This window comes from Syngnathoides biaculeatus, chromosome 13 (genome assembly GCF_019802595.1).
Source record: "Syngnathoides biaculeatus isolate LvHL_M chromosome 13, ASM1980259v1, whole genome shotgun sequence".
Lineage (NCBI taxonomy): Eukaryota > Metazoa > Chordata > Actinopteri > Syngnathiformes > Syngnathidae > Syngnathoides > Syngnathoides biaculeatus.
The window spans coordinates 16,527,502-16,550,920 of record NC_084652.1 but is presented as its reverse complement, the minus strand read 5'-3'; the positions used below and the strand labels follow the sequence as shown (position 1 = coordinate 16,550,920).

Sequence of the window (23,419 nt, the reverse complement as noted above, 5' to 3'; positions counted from 1 at the left end):
GGTACAAGCGGACGCTCACACGATCAAAAATAAAAATACCAGTGCGAATTTTAAGTTTTGTTGAGAACCAGCACCAGATTGGTGTGAAAGAGATATACATGTTGCTTATTCAAGTGTATGCTTTTTTCGTGTAAAATTAAAAAAAAAAAAAAAAAAAAAAAAAAGGCACTAATTTTTGCTGTATCTCAGTGTGAAAGTGGTACAAATGAGGGCTTCCGCAGTGAATCTATTATTAATGAACCATTGCTAATTTGAGATTGCATGTTCTCCCAGTCCGTGTGTGGGTTTGTTTCCAGGCACCCCCGTTTCCTCCCACATCCCAAAAACATGCATTAATTGGAGACTCTATACTGTGATTGTGAGTCCAAATGTTGTTTGTCTCAATGTGCCCGGGAATTAGCCGGCAATCAGTTTAGGGTGTAACTAAGTTTTTTTCTTTTAAATTTGTATTTTTTCTTTTTAAATGGTTTTAATCATGTAAAGCACAATGAGTTAGCCTGTGTATCAAGTGCACGATAGAAAAATTTGCTTTGCTTTAGGGCAAGTCTCACAAAGACACTATCAACCATCTGTGTAGAATATGAGGTCAAATAGGTAGCAATTGAAATCTCACAGGGCAGCTAGTCTTTGAAGGAACTTGGAAAAATGTCCAAAATAAGTCTCTTTTTAGGTATGTGTTCTTGTACAGTCATGATACACATGCCTATATCAAACTTCATGCTGCTACAATGTAATGAAAAAGTATTTGCCCCTGTCTCAAATTACTGTTTTGTGTTTCACCACTTTATAAAGTAATCAAAGATAATCATGATAAACAAAGAAAAAAAATACAAATTTTTAATTGTGATTGTATTTTTTCAGGGGGAAAAATATAAAGTAATAAAAGATAAACAAAGAAAACAAAAAATAAATTTTTTTAATGGTGATTGTATTTTTTCAGGGGGAAAAAAATCCAAAGCTACTTAGCACTGTGTGAAAAATTGCTCAATTTCTTAAATCATATTATTGGGAAAGTAGTTTGTTTTCACAGATCACACCCAAGCCTGATTATCTCCAGACCTGTTCATCCATCCATCCATCCATCTTCTACTGCCATTATCCCCAATACATACATGTAATGCCCATTATTGATGACAATTTTGGGGGGAATAAAATGTGTCTTATCCATGAAAAATTATGGTAAGTTTGTTAAGTTTCATACTGGAGGCTGGGTTGGGATTCCACATTTTCTTTCCCCCATTTTCTCTCTGGTTTGTCTTTGAAACACAAACCTGCTGGGCTGCATACCACAGTAGAGCGGGCCAACAGGCAAAATGCAAACACACATACGATGGCCGCAAGGTTGCACATGCACAAACATGCCGGGGATCATTTTAAAATCAAAAACTGTCTGGCTTTAGTCAGGTACTGAGAGTGAATGGGGAGATGAAGTCAACCTGTGAATTTAACATATTTTCAGGTTTTATCAGATGGGTAATACAGTCAGGACAATGGCTGTGTAGCCCTTTTCACACTTTCCATTATAGCCAGCTTTAATTGGGAAGCTGTCTTGTGTGAAAAATAACAAACATGAAATTCAGGGTTGAAGTCAATGCAGGATTTTTCCATCTTCCGAGGTAGTATCAGTGGTACAATGCGGTGAATCTAAAGGCTGCTACATACAGAGTGACACAGCTGACTAACTGAGTTGTCATGTCGTGTGTGTGGTTTGGCAACAGTTTTCATAAATGGCCAGTCGCTCAGCCACTGGTTTCTGTTGGAGATTACAGCCAATCCGAACGGACATTACCTTACATTCACACTAAAAATACATTTCCAGGTTTTGAGCAAGTGAGAGACAGAAAACCTCCCATGCCGCTCTCAAGACAAATAAACACAGTATAGAATTATAGAAACTGATCAGTATTGGCAATTGATTCACATTTTATGATGATCGGCTTTAATGTCATAATCCGCTGACCCGATGCCCGAAAGACTTACTCTGAGTCACCATTGTCTACAGTAAATTTGCATTCACAACTAGTTGATTCTTAGATTTTTCGTGTCTTTTAACGTAGTACCGGAAATATGTGACAATTAAAAGTTAAAGGAAAAAAAACCTGATGCTACATCAGAAGCTGAAAATTTTGGAGCTCCTAGTTCAACACCATATTCTCTACCAGCACGGGAGGGAGCAAGGAAGTTATTTTTTACTTATTTTTTCAAAAGAAAGTGAGAGGTAGTGTGAAAAGGGATAGTGGAAATCTGGGAAAGGAGTGTGAAATTTATCACCAGAGACTCCCTTCTTCTGCGATGTGACTCTAGATGCAATACATTCCAAAAAATTTCGAGTTATGATGGTTTTGACTGCTGAATTTGCATGCAATCAACTCAGCACAACCTCACAATCTCATCCCTCATACGTCCTGTATTATTCTAACATACTTCAGACGTCCGCATAGGTACCACACCTCATTTCTGGGTCCTCTGACATACGCTTTCTCTCGATCTAAACAGACAATCTAGCTCCTTCTGACCTCCTCTGTACTTTTCCCATCAATATCCTCAAGGCAAATGCATTCATGGTACTCTTTCTAGGCATGAAATGATACAGTTTGAAAATACATAAATCCCACGTACCTTCATTACTCTTGAACATTACTTTATTGTATGGCTCATCAACTGGATTCCTCAATGGTTCCCGCATTTCTACACAACACCCTTGTTCTTAAAAATGGGCACCAGCACACTATTCGTAAGGAATCTTCTCAGCCACTAGAATTCTGTTGAACAACCTCATCAAAAATTCCACAGCCACTTCTTCTAGATGCTCGGATTACCTCCACAGATATGTAATCAGGACCAACAGCCTTTCCATTTGTCACTCTCTTTCATGCCTTTCTAACTTTCCCCTCAGTAATCAATGCCACTTCTTGGTCCACCAGACTTGTCTCTTCTGCTCTTCCTTACTCATCATTTTCCTCATTCATCAACTCTTCAAAGTATTCTGTCTATTCAGCACATTACTGGCACCAGTCAACATTTCCAACACTATCCTTAATTGCCTTAACCTGCTACACATCCTTCCCATTACTATCGCTGTCTGTCCAACCTGTAAAGTGCATTTGTCCAACCTGGCAGAAATGTCATTATATGCCTCTCATTTGACCTTTCCTACCTCTACCTTGGCCCTACATCCCATCTCTTCCTTTCTCCTCTCCTTGGTCCTCTCAGAGTCCCACTTCTGAGCAAACCTTTTGTAGGTTTTCTTTTACTGTCCTGCCTGTTCCTCTGACCACCTTGGTTGTAGTGGTCCAGTCTACTGGAAGCTCGTCCTGAGAGCTTGACCTTTTCCTGAAAAGCCACACCACAATTTCCATTCTCAACTTACACCACATGGTTCTCTGTTCTGGCTTTGTCTTCTTCATCTTACTCTCCACCACCAGACCCATCTTACACACAACCATCTTTTGCTGTCCTCCCACACTCCCCCCTATCTTTACCTTTCAGTTAATAACCATCCGATTGCATTGTCTGCATAAGATGTAATTTACCTGCATGCTTCTACCTTTGCTCCCGTAGGTCACTTTGTGTTCCTGCCGCTTCTGGAAAAAAGTGTTCACTACAGCAATTTCCATCATTTTGGCAATATCTACCACCATCTGTCACTCCAAGTTCCTTTCCTGGAAGTCAAACCTCCCCATCACTTCTTCATCACCCCTGTTTCCTTTACAAACATGTCCATTACAATTTGCACCAATCAAGATTCTTTCTGTCTGGAATGGTTAGAACTATTTCATCTAGCTCCAACCAGAATTTCTCTCTCACCTTTAGGTCAGATCCTAATTTTGGGGCATTGCCATTTATCACAATATAAATAATACCTTCAATTTCAAATTTCAGTCTCATCCTTCCTTCAGATACTTCTTTCACACCAAAGACATTCTGGGATAACTCGTCCTCTAGAAAAAAAATATTTCTCTATTTCTCTTCCCGTCTACACCATGGTTAAGTAATTTAAACCCTGACCCTTTTTCTAGCCTGACTGTCTTTCCACCTGCTTTCCTTGACACACGAAATAGTAACCTTCCTCCCAATTATCATGTCAACCAACTCCTTAGATTTTCTCTTTCATAAGCGCAACATTCAAAGTCCCCACATTCAGTTCTAGGTTCTGTGCTTCCATCTTTCATTCGTCTTTGACCCAGAGTAGCACAATTTCCACAGGCACCCAGCAGGTTGATGGTGCCAGTGGTGGATGCTAATAACCTGGTCAGAAATGGAATTCTTTGGCTGAACGCTCATTTTTGGTGGCCAAAGTTTTAAGACTGATGCAGAATGAGAAATGATCTTGGAAGTGAGAGAATAATACTTTGCATCTTACAGTAAATTAGCACGGGATCCCTTCCTGGTCATTATGACAAAGACAAAGGCAAGGTGATTAGGACAGCCCGCAGTGAAATTACACTTGACAGTGTGCACAAATGTGGCTGAGCAAGGGCAACCACAACCTCGGGCAGCGGGGATGATTTGAAAACGCCTAAAAATAAAATCGAAACGCGATTTTATACAGAAGCGAGGAAGCTAATCTCCAAAACAATGAGGTTGATCTCAATTTGTACTCCAAACATGGGAGCCTGTGCAGCATCAAAATGAAGTGTGATAGATTATTTTCAACAATTTAATAAAGACAGTGTATGATATGCAGTCTGCATGTCTATTTTGAATGGGGGACATTTTGTTAAATATGGTATTCGGGGGCCCTAAGTATGTTAAATTGGTTGAATATAAACCAATTGTCAAGTACGGTACGTGCATAAAATGCTGCTTACTGCCAAGTCTAGCTAAAACTATAAAGTATTAAAAAACGAAAAAAACCTCTAACTCAGGAAGTGGAACATGAATCATGCACTCTCTAGATTTAAGAATGTTACTTCAATGACAGGTTAAGTTAAGTCACATGGCAACCATTGCAATGTTTTGTTTGAGAGTCATTACAACAAAGACCACGTCATGTCTTGCCCACAAAATTACCAAAATGAAAATGACATCACAGTATGACTAACTCCATGCCAACTAGTCCAATGTTTTCTTCCTCCTTCCTTGGGCAAAACGCAAACAGCATATTAAGTCCCATATTGAAATAAATATTGTATTTCACTGACAACCATGTCAAAGGATGACCACCCAAAGCCTAATATCCCTGCAGATGTATGCACATCATGGGTGAATATCAAGCCTAACTTACTTTGTCTGTAGGAGTAACAATCTTTATACAACAAATTTTTGAGCGTCGAGATAACACTAGTATATCTACAAATAAACGGGGAAGAAATACCATTTTTTCACTATTATAAAGCACACTTAAAACTCTTCAATTTTCTCAAAAATGGGCAGGGCTCCTTATAATGCAGAGCGCCTTATGTGTGCAGTGATGTCTCAAACCTGTAATTTATTGGGATCATTTCCTGCCGAGACGCTGCTTATATAGGGGAAAAGCGGACGTGTAGATGTTACAAGAGGCGTGGGAGAGGACACTAAAGGAAACAAGGCGAGGTGGCCTGACTAGGAAGAACAACTGCAGCAGTGGATTATTGATCAAAGAAAAAACACCCACCATGAAAAAACAAGCGCAGTAAATGAACTCGGATCTTGCTATTATTCTGGGAGGCTTGACGAAGCAACTTCAATCCCTAGACATTGGTGTAAATACGGTATACAAAGTGAAGTTGCGAGGGCCGTGGGAGCCATGGATGACAAATGGAGAGAGACGGAGATTTATTAAGACTGGGAGGCAGCGCCACGTGACCTACCCCACAATTTGTGAATGGATTGTGGATGCTCGGGCTAACCTGTCTGTTTCTACTGTTGTTCGAAAAGCCGGCATCATATCTGTGGAGCTGCATTGCAACAAGACTGACAATGAAAGGATTAACTAAAAAAAAAATGTATACTGTTAAATACTTGAAAAGAGTACAACTTAACTCACTGTTTACATTGTTTAATACACGAATAAAGTACAACCTAACTGAGTTCTGTTCCCGGCTGCCTTTAAAAATAGTGCGCATGCATGCTACCGTATGTTTTAAGATGTCCCTATATAATTATATGCTTTGCAGTGCTAAACATGTATGTAAAATTCATTCAAAAAGATTCAAAGTGCATGTTTTTGTTTTGTTCACTTGTTTCTTCGCTCATCATTTTGATTGTTTTGTTGTCTGCTGGTTATGCTGTCCTGTAATGATTTTGGTTTGGTGTGACACCGTGGACATTGATAGCTCGTGTATTGACTCGTGACTTGCTTGCACCAGTAGTAGTGGGGAAAAAAGTAAAAGCTTTTTCTTCTGTTTGCAAAAATAAAAGGTACAATTATGCTTCACTGTCTTGTGAGTGCCACCATCCCTGAGCCCAACAATATGCTGCGCCTACTGAAATTGCAACTGAGACTGCGCCTTTTAATACTATGCTTGGTCATAAAAATACGGTAATTTTTGTCGTATTTTTCATGAGGGTTTCAGAAACATTTTTCTTTATAAATGCTGAAGGACGTAACAACTAATTACTTGTTTTAAGTGATTGCATTCTCGGCAAACCTAAGTCAATTTTATCCTCCATATTTATTACGCTATTTTCTGAAGAACTTGTCACAAGAGAAATGAGTCAATGAAAAAAAGCTCAAATTTAGACAAAAATCATGATACCCCAAGTAATACAGAAATTACTATTAATTCCTCAAGGTACTTACAAACCACGTGACATGATAGTACGTGACTGAACCAGATCAGCGCATAAAAAGTGCTGCCGACACTGACAGTTGAAACTAGTTTACAAACAGTGCAAAAACAAGTTTCATTTTTCATCTTATTGTCTGAAGTCAAATGAGACTAAAGTCTATATCAGGTCGGTCAGGATTACCATGATAATTTTTGTTAAATGCCACAATAATGAGAAAGGGAATTTCTTAGATAATCTTACATTATTCTCTTTGAGGTCAACAATTTAGATACACAAAAAGTACTATGAATTTAAAGAAAATGGGGAAGCCCAGATGAGAAGCTCCTGAAAGGTTGATTGACAATAAGATGTTGGCAACAATGTGAAAGTGTGGATATTTTTAAGGAAGCTGGCTGGCTGTACTCATTTTAACGCACCGAGCGAGGCATCTGGTTTGTGTACATTTTGGTCACAACATTTTCATCCACAGGAACATTATACATTATGAATCTAGTTTACAAAGACAACATTTTAGACTTTATATACTATTTATATGGCTTGCACCAAAGCACACAGCGGCATGGCTTGCAAACCCGTGGATGTATTTACACCGTAAAGGAAAGCTTCAGTGTATTTTGATTGTCAGTAAACTGCCGTACAAGGGTGATTCGTATGCTTACTTGCAAATCCAGTTTTGACTGATCGGCTACTGATGAAAACTTTTTCCAAACCACGTGTACCATAACTCAGTCGAGTTTGTCAGCCTGAGCTTATTCCTACTGGAAAAAACATAGCTTCATTCATGGGAAAGGAACTTGTCTTTCTGGTCTTAATGGCTTTGGTTTCCTGAAACAGCAACACACAAAGTTCAAACCAGTCCAACGAGACTAAGGACCGCTCTCATGGTCCCAAACCCTAGTGCAACTCAGTAGTAATAATGTGGACTAACGTGACGGTTAAAACTGTACGTTAATGTGAGTCATCAGGAGGAATAATCTATTCATGGGATTATCTGAACAGGCTTTTAACCACACAGGAAAACAATGTGCAATGGCTACACAAATTCTTTTACTAGAACAATTAAAGTAGTACAAGACAATACAGTAGTACCTCTACATACGTAATTGATCCGTTCTGGAAGTGGTTTTGCCATGGGAATTTTTCATAAGTAGAAGCACATTTTACATGTAAATAGCTTAATCCGTTCCAAGCCACCCGACCCCCCCCTACACACACACACACACACACACACACACACACACACACACACACACACACACACACACAAAAATAAGCAGTCAAAGTAGACAATGTAAAGAAATCAAAATTATTATGTTAATTTACCCATGGCGTTGGATGACAATGTAAATAAGTAAATAATAAATAAGGAACTTTCCAGAAGAGTTTCCTTTAAATGGTCCAAGGTTTGTAAATAGTTAAAAGTTGGAAATGCTACCTGAGATGAATGTAAAAAATATTCAAGCTATATTAATCTAAAAATTAGAGCTATATCGCCCAGAAAATGATGGCAAGATGAGTTTCAGAGAAACATTTTACTTCTATCCATCCATTTTCTTGGCTGCTTATCCTCACAAGAGTTCCAGGAGTGCTGGAGCCTATCCCAGCTGTCAACGGGCAGGAGGCAGGGTACACCCTGAACTGGTTGCCAGCCAATCGCAGGGCAGATTGAAACAGACAACAGTTGCACTCACAACCACACTTGGGGCAATTTAGAGTCTCCATTGAATGCATGTTTTTGGGATGTGGGAGGAAACTGAAGTGCCCGGAGAAAACGCACGCAGGCATGGGGAAAACATGCAAACTCCACACAGGTAGGGCCAGGATTTGAACCCCGGCCCTCAGAACTCTGAGGCCAACGCGCTACAGCTGCACCACCATGCTGCCTATCGTGAAATTATTTTATTATTATTTTTTTTAATATGAAACATAAAATTAAAATAAAGAAGCATTTGAAAATGTTTAGTTCTTGTGTCTATGTGCCCTGCGATTGGCTGGCAACTTGTGTCTATGTGCCCTGCGATTGGCTGGCAACCAGCTCAGGGTGCACCCCGCTTCTTGCCTGTTGACAGCTGGGATAGGCTCCAGCACTCCCCACAACCCTCATGAGGATAAGTGGCAAAGAAAATGGATGGATGGAGGGAGGGAGGGATGGATGGATGATGAATATTGAAATCTAAATTCTCACTGTAGTGTTTTAATATCCACAATGGACAACTTAGAGGAGTCGATTATTTGAAATCGTGACGCCACCCTACGTGGAAATCATCATCTTTTCCGTGGGGGCCGACAACTATTTGAGTCTGCGATTGACCGCAAAAACGAACTGCATTCCGCGTAATTCACTTTTGTATGATGACAAGAAAGGGCGTTCATTCAAAATGGCGTCGGGCATCAACCCAGTCTTAAAAATCAGAACAATTTTATGGATGGGTGGGTAAAGTAACCGCGGCTCGTCAGCAGTCGCAATTCCTATCAGAATAAAGATCTGATACGATACAACGATCACTTTTTTTGTAAATCCATTTGGGTCAGTACCAATTTGTACACAGCTCGGGCTCATGTCAGGCCCACGATGGAACGGAAGAAAATGCTAACAGATCGCATCGGTGTTATGCTACATCATCATGTCTTTCCAAGGAAATGGGAGCAGCTCAAGCTATCGTTGCGTTAGCGTAAAAGAAATTCTGCCCAAATCGCAAAGACGAGCGCGAGCAGATTCTTGCGTAGCATGACAGAAACGTGAGTCCAAAGAATGTAATCCCTCCTCTCCCATGATGCACCGCTGCTATGTAACAAGAGCTGAAATATAGTGTACGTTTTTGTGTGTACCTCTGCGTGTGGTCTGACCACATCCTTTTTTAGGTATTAAAGATGTTGCTTATTTTGAGTAGTCTTGACATTAATTTATGTGTTTATTTCATAAACGTTAACAAAACGAGCCTGCTCCTAAACAATCAGTATTCACACGGTAACAGGAAATGCAAGTTCACCATTCTGAGCATGTTCGGAGGTTATGCCAAAAGCACATGTTCCAAGCTGCAAGTGCATTTATGTTGAAAGTTGACTTGATTTTAGTTCTAACGTTAGACTAGTCTGTTCATATATCTAAATGCGAATGGTCATTTTCCCCCGGTACGCGTTATCTTGTTATCCCCTCTAGATGCTTTAGGAAGATATAGGTAATCTACTACTAGCTTTCATCAATGGATAGACAATAGATAGCATTGTAAATTACGCTAGTTTATCACAATACATCACGATTGTCGACAGGAATGTTTATTACAATGTATCGCTAGTTTGTTGCCATTAACGCCGATTATGTTGAGCTAAGATTTCAGAATTTTCAAAACCTTCCGGGTATAGACCGTTTGTCTTTACTCCTTGACAGGCCAGTGCATTTAAGTTTTCTTCAGATTAGGTTTGTCACATCAAGAATCTTTATTGATGAAAATTTTTAAATACAGTTTTATATCATGTTCTATTAAAATCAGTTGAAATTGGAAATTATCATTTCTGAGTTTGAAATGTTTGTTTTCCATTTTATTTATGTATTTGTTTATTTTATTTTTAATTTACAGTTATATTAATCCAGTAGGTTATTTTAAGGTCTTGAGATTCCATCCCTATTGACAACCGCAATTTTATCTGCCAGCATGACTGACCACACCCATTTATTTTTAAAATGTGAGTGACTACTATTTGCTTGGGTAATTACAAAATCTGAAAATATTCAGGAAAAAACAAGCGTGCCGGCCCGCTTATACATTCACAAATTCATAAGTACGTTGCGTACATGCCACCAGTCGTACTTTGTCCTCAAGGCATAACTGGGCTCATGAGCCAGCTGTCCAAACAAATGCTATTATGGAGCCTCCAGGCCAGCTCTTATGTAATGTTAACATTGCGAGCGCTTTAGCCGGCTTCACTGAACATCACAGGACACCAGAGAGTCCCTCGTGTCCTATGAAGTTACCGCATGGATTCCATGGCAACAATCAATTTTTGTGTGGTTAAATAAAAATCAGCCACACATGCCTTTACAACACTTTTACGACACAAAACACTTGGATGTTTAAATCATTGGCGTCGGCCATATACCCCATACTTCCAAATATGGTCAATTTCCCAATGTTTTTTTTTCCCCACAAATCAATACTAATTAATGGTCCTCTGTTACATGTATATATTGGTTCAATAACAGCATATATTGCTCCAAAACCTGTATGGAAATCAACGCGGGGACGGGACTCACTGGAAAAAAAAAAATGTTTCAGAGCTTATCTGGTTGGTATCAGGAGAAGTAATACAAATATCACGGGACAAAAACCCAATTTAGATTTAATTTTAAAGGCATCAATTATTCCTATTACTAGTCCAGTGGTGAAAATATTTCTTTTTCATTTCAAAAGGTTCCAATGATGGCACATCTGTCTTAAAAAAAAATAAATTAAAAAAAATCATAATGAAGATCATAATGAAAGGCTTCCAATGCTTTTGGAATCGCCGTTTACATCACTTCACAAAAACACCAGTGTGCGTAAAAAGTGCTATATGTCTAAAGCATCACGCGAGCATCCCACCTACCGTGCAGCTGTCATCTGGGTACATGATGTCCGCTATCGTCGTATTATCGCAGTGACCGCTCTGTCTGACTAACATGGACAAAAAAGCTCCAAACATTTTCTCACACAAACACTACCATTACATAAACACAGATACATAGCGATAGAAAGCAGTGATCTTGTGACATAACACAGACATATCCAATTGAAGCCCTTGTCGGGATTAAGATGAAAAGCTTTATAAAGTCGAGAACTCTGCCTCCTGCCCGCACACACTTGTTTGTATCTAATCAAAGACAGCAGATGATCTCTTAATCACTACACAGAAATCTATTATTTAGTCTTCTTTTAAAGTGATCCTGAGATGGAGAGTAACGGAGATAAATGTATTCAGCAAGTGATGGTGAGCATCATATCATGAACTGTCTTGACTTAATCATTATTTTTGTAACAAGCATGTGTACATGTTGATTAGTCTGTTTTTTGCTTTCCTTTCAGTGAGGCATCGGCGCAAGGAGCATATCATGCACTTCCCTGACTTGATTATATAATTTGTCTTTTAGCAAGTTTTATCTTGACTAAAAACCGTAGCTATAAGTTTCAATGTGCAACAAAAACTTGTTCAAATGAAATGGTTAAAACATGGACGTTCCCTACAATGCACTGAGGTTTGGGCAAGCGCAGATGCTTCTAATGTGGAGAAGAACAAGGAGATTTTACTTTCCGCACGCGTAGAAGAAGAAGAGTCTACCTCAGTTGTGCGTAAAAGAACAATATAGCTTAATTGGCCATAGAAGAAGGTGGAGCTACCTTTCGCCTGTATAGAAGACTGCACCAGTTGTGGTGCCCTCAAAGCCGGATGCTACATGACAATCACGAACGCAAAATGTATATTTGTAATATTTTAAACGCTTGGAGCAGCATGAAAGAATCTCACAGATTAAAAGGCTAAACTGCTCCATGAGGAGAATAGAATCTACTATAACTGATTAAAAAAAAAGGTTTCATAGAATCTGTTTTTAAAATTGTGTATTTTATTTCATAAATGTGTATTTTAAAAGATAGAAAAGAAAAGTAAAGCTATATCCTTAATCATGGAAAGTTTTGGGGGTACATTTCTTTATCCATCATTTTTTTCACTGTAAACTGTTGCGTAGTCTTTGTCTAAAAGTAGTGTAGTAAAAATATTTTCCCTGACACGAGAAATAATCATGATTAACAGTCATTATTACAATATTGGCCAAAATAAGCATGATGAAGCATTATTTTGGCAATAATCCTTTAGCCCTACAAACAGTTTTAAGGAATGTGTCATTGTCTCCTGGGCTTTAATCTCCCAAAATTTATTTGCATCTGCTTTCTTTTAGTCATCATTTTAATATCAAGCATTTACTCCACAAATGAAGTTATATTTTGCAGTGTTTCTGGGAGGTAAAACTCATCGGTAAAAGTAGATTCTGGCCAGCTAGACCAGAGGCAGGAGAGAAGATGGGGATCTTTTTAAAGAAGAAAAATAAGCAAAGCAAAAGAGCACTTGCTACCAGTGTGTGTACGTGTATGTGTGTGTGTGTTCCAGGTTGGGATCCAGTGAGAACTCAAGACATAATAACAACACCACAGGCTTTTTGTCCCAAGTCAAGTATCGTATAGAGACCCTTTCCAAAAAAATTTAAATAGGAAGATTTTTATATCAAAAATGCAATTCAAAATGTTAAATTTTCATAAATTATAGGGCCCACAATTTTAGCAAAAGTGTTCATTTTTACATCATTTGGGTTGTTAGCTGCGAATGCTACTACCCCCAAAACCTGATGAATGAATGAGTTGTATGGCCAGCTTAACATTGTGATGGCTTGGGCATCAAACCAGGTCTTGGTCCTTTTGGTGGTATGGGCAAGGACCAGGTCCTGCTGCAAGATGAAATCAGCATCTCCATAGAGATAGATGCTCAGCAGAAGGAATCATAAAGCCCTCTAAAACATTCTACTGCACTGTTGTGGTGACCTTGGATTTTAGAAACCACAGTTTACCATCAGCTGCAATGCACATTGCACCTGAAATCATGACTGGCTGTGGATATTTCACTCTGGACCTCAAGCAGCTTGGATTCTGTTCACCCATCAGAAAAGAAAGATGACATTGGACCACTAGGAAACACTCCATTCCTCCATCTCTTTGGTCAGTTGAGACGCTTCCAACATTGAGTCAGGCGCAGATGTTGCTTGACCCGAGGTACCTGACAGTTGTAGGATGATTCTGAATGTGTTGGTTTTTGAACCGGTGACTCTTGCCTCATTCCACTCTTTCTGGATCCCTGCTAGATTCTTCTATCTTCTGTTTGATAACCCACTGAAGGAACGGCCATCCTTTTTGCTGGTGCATCTTTTTTTGCCACATTTTCTACTTCCACTAGACTTACAATTCATAAACAGCACTCTGTGAACACCCACCCCCCTTAGCTATGAACCTTTGTGGCTTATCCATCCTATGGACGGAATCAAAGATACTTTCTGGCCAGGATTCATGTCTGCAGTCTTCCCCATATTGAACCAAACTGAGACAATTGCACCAAGACTCTAGCAATTTAATGACACCTGGGGAAACCTGGGTTATGAGTTTAGTAGATGGTTAGTATGTGACACTCATTTTAAAACATTAATGCCCTGCAAAATTTAGCCTAATTTCTTGACAGTGATCGTTTTTTTTTTTTTTAATTCTGGATTTCAGGGGTTTTATGAGCTAGAAACCCAAATTATATGGAATAAACAATTAATTGAAATTGTCTGCCCTCAATCTATAGTTAAAGAATTTTAGCTTTTTAAAAGGGACTTACGTGAATAACCTTTTCCATGATATTAACACGTTTTGGGACAAATCAAACGCAAAGTCAACCAACGACTGTCTGAATGTGCCAGATCGGCACTAAACCATCATGTTTTACAAGGATATCGAGTCACACTTTGTTTGGCATTTAACTGCTGTTTATATACTTTCATTTGTGAAGAAGGAAGGAAGTCCATTCTAGCATTGAAAAAGTCAATTTATGAAAGTATAATCCATGTTTGCTTTAGGATGAGGTTTTATCATGAGCACGCAGAGATGAGAGGGGTAGCAGGAGGCACACCATAGGCTGGACCAAAATTAAAAAAAAAACGGGGGGGTCCCTCAGAAAGGTGGGGGGTGGGGTAACCTAGCCCCACAGAGTTGCACACCATCACAACCAAAGCCCAAATGGAGGCATCAGCGAGGTGCAGCGGAATGAATGGGATAGAGTGGTCCATATATTGATCCAACAGATTGTGTCAGACAGCCAGCTGGCCAAGTGGCACTGACTAGCGGGGCCTGGCCACGTAACCTGTCGGCTAGCTACAAAAGAACCAGCGTGATGACAGTTCCCTGACCTCAAACCAAATAAATCTTAACCCTTCAACAGAAAAAAAAAAAGAAAAAAAAAAAAATCAAAAACTTATTTACCTGGAGTTGTTCAGTAGAACTGCTGCTCAACTCATCTCCAGACTCAGAGTCATTGGTGTGCTGTTCCTCGCCTGAGTGTGAAGGGCTATCCACATCTAGCGGGGCACGGAACAACTCCGGAGATTGGGCCCGGGCGCGAGGCAGTGTGCTGCTTCGTTGGGAAGGCAGAGGTCCAGTGCTCTGGGAAAGGATTTCGGCTAGTGATCTCTCAGGTCCAGTAGGTGTGCCGGGTACATAATGTTGGCGATGGTGGTTACTGTCCCGCCTATGTATTGGTGGTGATAAATGGAGGGAAGAGGAGGAATGAACAGAGGGTGAGCGCGCAGGCGTCGACTCCGGTCTGTCTAGACTCTCTGTGGAGGAGTCCTGGAGTGCCTGATCCATATTAGCTGGCTTTACCCAAACAGCATTAGTGTTCTGAGGTGGAGTGTTCCTTGTGGAAACGGGGTTATGAGGCGGGGTAGTCTGGGTGGAAACTGGGAGATGAAGCGGGGTGTTACCAGCAGAAACAGAGTGGTGCGGTAAAGGCTTCGGGGGCGGCATGAGGGCTTTGCGTACCTCCCTAACATACTGGGCGGGCACGTAAAAGGCTTTGCTCCCCTCCTCCTTCCGCACCTTCCACCAGTCTTCATTGGTTTTTTGTACCAGCATGTAGCATTCTCCCTGGTGGATGGCAACCAGTCGGTCTTTAGATGTATACTCGTAGTCATATTCCACCTCGATGTAGACCTGTCCCGGCGCAATTGGCAGCTCAGCCATTTTGCCTTCTGCTGTCTCCCGGCCAGGTTCCACGTCTGAACCGCCCCTGCAGTCACTCTGATGGAGAAACGGACAAGTTAAGATTCAAGACATTGACTCAGACTCACTTCCGTTCATTTTTTTCCAGACATCCTTTTAGTTCCAATGCATAGACCTTTGACACACTCACTGCCTTCAAACCTGACTGCTAAACTTCTCACTGGACACCCTTCAATCCTGATGACTTTAAGAACCTGAAAAACCCTCCTTAAACCTCAAAGCGCCATCTTTAACATCCAAACACAATCAATGCAGCATCTTCAAATCCGGACACATATGCTTAAATCGCCACACACTGCCTTCAACACCAAAACACTGCTTTCAATATCTTTCCAGGTCACTTGAAATCCTGACAAACCACATGTAACAGCGCAACACAACAGTCAACATCCTGACCCACCACTGCCAATTCTGTCAGACCGATCGCAACTTAAAGAACCCCTCTTCAGTTCTGACACAACCTCTTCAACTGCCCAAACACAACACCTTCTACTTCCAACTATTCATCGTACCCTGTCATAACACAAGGAATCCCTTCAACACAACACACAGGCTTCAACCACTGCTCAATGCCAGTGCACTTCCTTTGAACATGACACCACCTTCACCATCCATCCATCCATCCATCCATCCATCCATCCATCATCTGAGCTGCTTTCAATATCCAAAAACACCCCACTCAAAACTGATCTGACATAGTCAACGTGTCGCCTTCAATATCCCATCTTTAAAGTGACAACGCATCCACTTCAATCTTGACAAACTACCTTTCAGATCTCCATGCAGAACATCAAATCCCAGTCAACATCTTAAGCACTCTGACGTGCACTGCTTTCAATTATGACAGCGAGTGTACCAATAGAGTGTCTGTCATAAGTCATAGGACACTGAGTATTACACACCACCAACAAATACACAGTAGACACAAAGAGCCAGTGTCTTAGCTGGTCTACTGGTCGTAAGCCAATGATGAGAAGTGAATAAGAAGACTCATAAATCCTCTTGAAAGGGATGGGAGATTAGACAAAGCTAAAAACGCGACTTGCATGCTGCAATGCCATCTACGCTCAAGACACGGACAAGTTGCAGCTGATTTGTCCAATTGCTCGCATAGCTTCCTGCTGATGTCACACACAGAGACACGCACACATACACACACACACACACACACACACACACACACACACAAGTGTTAAGGTGAGGCAAGTACACGTTGAAACACAGTGACGCACTTGACAGGAATTTCAATAGTTCCTTTTACTTGTATTGTATTCAACTTTTAACACTAAATTGGCATCAAGAAATAATTTCATCTTGTTGCTAATTTGACAGTAGTCATTTTAACAGTAGTGTTCACTCATTATTCAGGGGGGTCACATTCCTTACCGTGACATAAGTACTGAAAATCCATAAATAATGGATGCAGTATTAAAAGACCTATGCATGATATGTACATTTTTATGATCATAAGGTGCAATTAAAAGTCTTACATTTTCACTAAAATTGACAGCACGCCTAATGTAAACAATGAGTTCCAATATCTATAAATACCATAGCTGAAAATTCCCCCAAATTTTCTGCCCAGAAATCCTAATGCAAATCGTTAGGAAACTTGTGATCAAAACCTTGACTCTGGTGGATCTTATTAATTGAAATGGGAACGTAATGTTTAAAAAGGTCATTTTCACATTTTTCAATGGCGTCCACTTAAGCCTTCACTTTTTCCACAACCAACTGAGAGCAAGTGCATTGCTGAAATTATTTAAAAGTTCATAGAAAACAGAATAATAGTAGTAGATGATGATAATAATAATAATCAAGGACATATAGATTTCTAGTGTGGACAACCCCTATCATCGCGTTATTTATGACACCAAAATGAGGAACATCTTTATCTTTGTAAGCGCCACAAAAAAAAAATTTTCAACCAAAATTAAAAATTCCAAAACGAGATGCACTGTAGTTACCAACAAATTTATCCGAAAAGAACAAGTATTACCTCGCGTAAAACAATGAGTGATTTGGATGGACCACGACTCAGTTCCCATCCCTGATTTCTGCGCCATTAAAAAGAAACAAAATTTTGTGGAATTTACTGAGATACCTATCAGGAGTGCCTTGAAAGAGTTTCAACAAGTCCATAGTTTGTTTATATGTGCTGTGGGACTGATTGACCACTACTCCGTTATATCTATCGATATCAGTTGTCTATTAATATATATTTGAAAAAAAATATGCCCCATGCCATAGATTGCTTGCCCGTGTCCTGACAATGACATGCGACAGTCCATTTATTGCTAATAAATGTTTTAAAAAAGAAAAAAAGTGCCATGCAATGACTGGCGACCAAGTTCAGATGAGATAGGCGAGGTGCAGAACACCTGCGACTCTTCTGAGGATAAACCCTTCAGAAAATGCCTAGGTGGATTTTTATTAATATTAATTACTTCAAATATTTTACACCCACCTAAACTTTTTTCTTTTTTTTACTCCAATGTTGCCCTTGAGCACAAAGTGTGCCCAGCCCTGGCAGCTCAAGCATGGCAATTCCCGACGGAATTGTGACAGTACACTTCCTTAAACATTCGACCTATTTTTTTCCGCCCCCAAGACACCTTGTCGTTGTACTTTTTCAACACCTCCATACACATAGGGCACTTGAAATAACACCGGACAAACTTTAAAGAGTCACGTCAAAATGACATATTCAACATCGTTATAAGCGAATTCAATTCTCGCTAATTAGCATGTCCGCTAACTGTACGTCCCATAGCGTCGAGTGGGAAGGTGGAAAAGTGTCCCGTCAAAGTCGCTTACCTCTGGGGAAACGCATGTCGATAGTGACGGACGGGTGGTCGATTTATACTGGTGCTTCAACCCCAGTAGAATTCACCCAGGTCAGCGTGTGAGTGGATAAATAAAAAGCCGTCCACTTGTCAAGGTTTGCCCGAAAATAAGTCACTTCCTGTCCGCTACAAGTTGACCAAGTCTCACCACCTTCCCGAGGCCCAGATCGTCTATGAAGGAAAGATGATCCTGGCGTGCATCGTGACATTGTCATTCTGATGAGGAAGTTGTCTTTCGTCGACGACGCAGTTTGCCACGCAAACCCCGGCGAACCAACGTTGAATTTCAAGTATGACAAACTTTATTACATCGATTTTTTTTTTACATATTGTTTTTCCTTTGAAACGTGTCGACTAGAAATTAATTCTCAAAATTTACAAATTGTTCAATTGCCACATTTGGAGTAAGACCTCAACGCTAATCTTGTGATCGTTTCTCCAGGCGCCTCAGGTGTTTCCAACACAAAAAGAAACGCAGCTCCTCTTAGGCATGACGACGTGAACTACTATAACCACGCGTCGGATTAAAACCAATTAGCAGTCCTTTAAAACGTTGATTTGTATTTATATCTATATCGTGAAGAAATCAATATCCTAAAAATCAATCAAATATTACTCGGAAATATTTTCAGGAAAATACAATCTGTACAACATTATCTGAGCCACTTATCCTCACAAGGGTCGTGCAAGTGCTGGTCCCTATCCCAACTATCTTCAGGCAGGAGGCGGAGTACATCCTGAACTGGTTGCCTGCCAATTGCAGGGCACATATAAACAAAACCCTTGCACACACAATTACACTTCTGTGCAATTTACAGTCTCCAATGAATGCATGTTTTTGGGATGTGAGAGGAAGCCGGAGTACCCGGAGAAACGCCACACAGGCACAGGGAGAACATGCAAACTCCACATAGGCAGACCGGGATTTGAACCCCGGTCCTCAGAACTGTGAGGCAAATGCTCTAAGTTCTAGTTGTTCACCTTGCTGCCTCTTTTGTGATATAAAGTGCAAAAAAAAAAAACCCACAAATGTACGTGGTGACTTTATGTGGTACAGACATTTTAAGGATTTTAGGTTTTAAATACAGTGAAGAAAATAAATATTTGAACACCCTGCTACATTGCAAGTTCTCCCACTTGGAAATCGTGGAGGGGTCTGAAATTTTCATCGTAGGTGCATGTCCACCCTGAGAGAGATTTAAAAAGAAAAATCCAGAAATCACAATGTATGATTTTGTAACGATTTATTTGTGGGACACTTGAACCCCTGTCTATCAGCTGCAATTCTGACTCTCAAAGACCTGTTAGTCCGCCTTTAAAAGTCCACCTCCACTCTATGTATTATCCTGAATCAGATGCCACCCCATACAATCAGTAAGATTCAAACTTGTGACATGGCCAAGATCATGATTCCATTCTCCGTGTTTGGAAGAAGACGGATGATGAGTTTCATCTCAAGAACACCAACCCTACTCTGAAGTATGGGGGTGGTAGCTTCAAGTTTTGGGGGTGTTTTTCTGCACATGGGACAGGACGACTGCACTGTATCAAGGAGAGGATGACCGCGGCCATGTATTGTGAGATTATGGGGAACAACCTCTTTCCCTCAGTCAGAGCATTGAAGATGGGTCGTGGCTGGGTTTTTCAACGTGACAATGACCCGAAGCACACAGCTAGGAAAACCGAGGAGTGGCTCCAGAAGAAGCATTTCAAGGTTCTGGTGTGGCCTAGCCAGTCTCCAGACCTAAACCCAATAGAAAATCTTTGGAGGGAGGTGAAACTCCATGTTTCTCAGTGACAGCCAGGAAAACTATCTGATCTAGAGAAGTGTGGAGGAGTGGGTCGAAATCAGTGTGTGCAAACCTGGTGAAGAACTACAGGAAAGGTTTGACCTCTGTAATTGCAAACAAAGGCTACTGTACCAAATATTAACATTGGTTTTCTCAGGTGTTCAAATACTTATTTGCAGCTGTGTCACACAAATCGCTGAAAAAAAGCATACATTGTGATTTCTGGATTTTTCTTTTTTGATGATCTCTCTCACAGTGAGACATGCACCTACGATGAAAATTTCAGACCCCTCCATGATTTCTAAGTGGGAGAACTTGCAATGTAGCAGGGTGTTCAAATATTTATTTTCTTCACTGTACATTTTTATTTTTTTTATTAATCATCAACAAATCCATCGAAGTCCTCATTTTCTGTATCCAAAATGAACAGCTCGGCAAATTCTCCATTAAATACACCAGGTTCCCTCTCGTCAATTTCATTGTCAGTCTTGTTGCAATGCAGCTCCACAGATATGATGCCGGACAACAGTAGAAACAGACAGGTTAGCCCGAGCATCCACAATCCATTCACAAATTGTGGGGTAGGTCACGTGGCGCTGCCTCCCAGTCTTAATAAATCTCCGTCTCTCTCCATTTGTCATCCATCGCTCCCACGGCCCTCGCAACTTAAATTTGTATACCGTATTTACACCAATGTCTAGGGATTGAAGTTGCTTCGTCAAGTCTCCCAGAATAATAGCAAGATCCGAGTTCATTTACTGCGCTTGTTTTTTCATGGTGGGTGTTTGTTCTTTGATCAATAATCCACTGCTGCAGTTGTTCTTCCTAGTCAGGCCACCTCGCCTTGTTTCCTTTAGTGTCCTCTCCCACGCCTCTTGTAACATCTACACGTCCGCTTTTCCCCTATATAAGCAGCGTGTCGGCAGGAAATGATCCCAATAAATTACAGGTTTGAGACATCACTGCACACATAAGGCGCTCTGCATTATAAGGAGCCCTGCCCATTTTTGAGAAAATTGAAGAGTTTTAAGTGTGCTTTATAATTGTGAAAAAACGGTATTTCTTCCCCGTTTATTTGTAGATATACTAGTGTTATCTCGACGCTCAAAACATTGTTGGAAAAGATTGTTACTCCTAAAGACAAAGTAAGTTAGGCTTGAGATTCACCCATGATGTGCATACATCTGCAGGGATATTAGGCTTTGGGTGGTCATCCTTTGACATGGTTGTCAGTGAAATACAATATTTATTTCAATACGGGTTAATATTATTAATAATAATGTTAATTCACATTGGAAGGTTTATTGTACTTATGAATTTTGGGGGAGAATCTTCCTTTAATACGTTGTTTGCCTTTTTGGAAGAAAGCATTGGACTAGTTGGCGTGGGCTTAGTCATACTGTGGTGTCATTTTTACTTTGGTAATTTTGTAGGCAAGACATGACGTGGTCCTTGTTCTAATGACTCTCAAACAAAACATTGCAATGGCCGCCATGTTATTTAACTTACTCTGTCGTGGAAGTAACAATCTTAAATCTCGGGCGCATGATTAATGTTCCACTTCCTGAGTTTGATTTTTTTGATTGTTTTTTAAAAAATATTTAATAGTTTTAGCTAGGCTTGGCAGTAAGCACCATTTTATGCACATTCTTATCTCTCTCACAGTGGACATGAACCTACTATGAAAATTGCAGACCCCTCCATGATTTCTCAGTGGGAGAACTTACAATGTAGCAGGGTGTTCAAATACGCATTTTCTTCACTGTAAGTGTACATAACTGGACATTTCATGAACAAAATAATCCTCCCCATACCTCAAACCTTTTGTAGGCTTCAATATCAAAGACAAAAGCAGCCAAAAAACAAATATTGAAACGAGGGAAGCAAATATTTGTAGGTTTCAAATTGGGAGAGTTTTACTAAGATACTTATTAAAAGAAAATTAGGGACCTAAAATTGACTGAACAGAAGAAACCCGCAAAAAGAACATTTTCAGAATGTTAGAAAACTGATTACTCAATTACTCATTACCAAAAGCACAAAAATGAATTAACAATGGTACTTTGTAATAAAAAAAATGAAAATGTTAGCAGGCTTAAACCCAAACATTTACAATGAAAAGTTTAAAAAATACATTTACACTTGATATAATTGTTCACAGGCTTCAAAATTTACAAGCCCAACTATTATCACAAAGAAAAAAAAAATACAAAAAGGAAAATTATATTAGTTTTTTTTTTTTTAAAATCAAAGAAGGGCAGAGACAACAGCTGAATGTTTACTGATTATTATTTAATCACATACATTTACATCATGCAGTCAATCCAAAACAAAAAAAAAAAAAAAAGTGATATGGTCTCCGTCCATGTCAGACCTCCAACTTTGTGTCCCAGTTAGCCAGGAATGATGATCCAGTACCTTGCATCCTCTCAAGGATTTCCCCCAGCCCACCACAAAAAAGGCCAAAAACAAGATAAACAACAACAACTGCCCTTCAAAAATTGAGCAGCTATTAAACAGTAATAAAAAAAAGCATCTTTTTAATTTAGAGTGAGGTTCAATGGGAGACACTGATGTTTTTTGTCATAATTGATTTATTTTTCAACGGTTTCCATTTCATATCCATTTTGGGGCAGGAGGTGGAAGAAAGGAGGAGTCCGTGCTCGGGTACCTGATTCAATCCATTACGACAATTACAAGCTGTTTTTTTTTTTTTTTTTTTTTAATGTGGGGCGGGGGGCTGTATTTGAGGTGTGCTTTTACACTTGCACGTACAAGGGAGGGGCCCCTCAAGTCCAGCCTAAAGTGTGATTTCAAAGCTCGATGCTAAAAGCTCACTGTATACATATAGTCCATGTTGAAAGATTATCTTTGAATAAGTGAATATTTTTTCCTTTTTTTTTGCATGGTAAATGTTACAAGGGTGTGTGTTGTACAGTATGTTACACTATATTTTGCACGTGCTGTTAGCCTCCTGATACTGGAATTACAAATCACGAAAGGAGTACACAAGGAGAAAGAACATTTCAGTTTAAGCCCCGTCATATTCTTTCCAAGTCATTTTTTCAGATAACCGTGAATTTTAATTTCTTATAAGTCATATTTTCAAGCATTGAGATTCATCAAGAAAGTCATACTTAAGAAAAAAAAAATTATGCTGTGCAAAATAAATACAGAAAGCTGCATTTGTCCAAACATTTTCCAAACTGCTTGTTCTAATTTAGAAAGTCTTTTG

The 23,419-nt window shown here is 39.8% G+C and overlaps 1 protein-coding gene across 4 annotated transcripts in view; it reads right to left on the bottom strand.

The window, feature by feature from the left end:
* LOC133511225 (rho GTPase-activating protein 12-like) overlaps window positions 1–18,613 on the bottom strand; it is a 47,590-nt gene extending 28,977 nt beyond the window's left edge. The window contains exons 1-2 of one of the 4 annotated variants that reach the window (XM_061839951.1): window positions 18,366–18,613; window positions 14,751–15,566 (exon numbers count right to left, since the gene is read on the bottom strand). In XM_061839951.1, coding sequence (XP_061695935.1) covers window positions 14,751–15,509 — 759 coding nt within the window. In that variant the 5' untranslated portion in view covers window positions 15,510–15,566; window positions 18,366–18,613. The remainder of the gene's footprint in view (window positions 1–14,750; window positions 15,567–18,365) is intronic. The other 3 variants (XM_061839952.1, XM_061839953.1, XM_061839954.1) reach the window with 3 other exon arrangements.
* Between the last annotated feature and the right edge of the window lie 4,806 nt (window positions 18,614–23,419).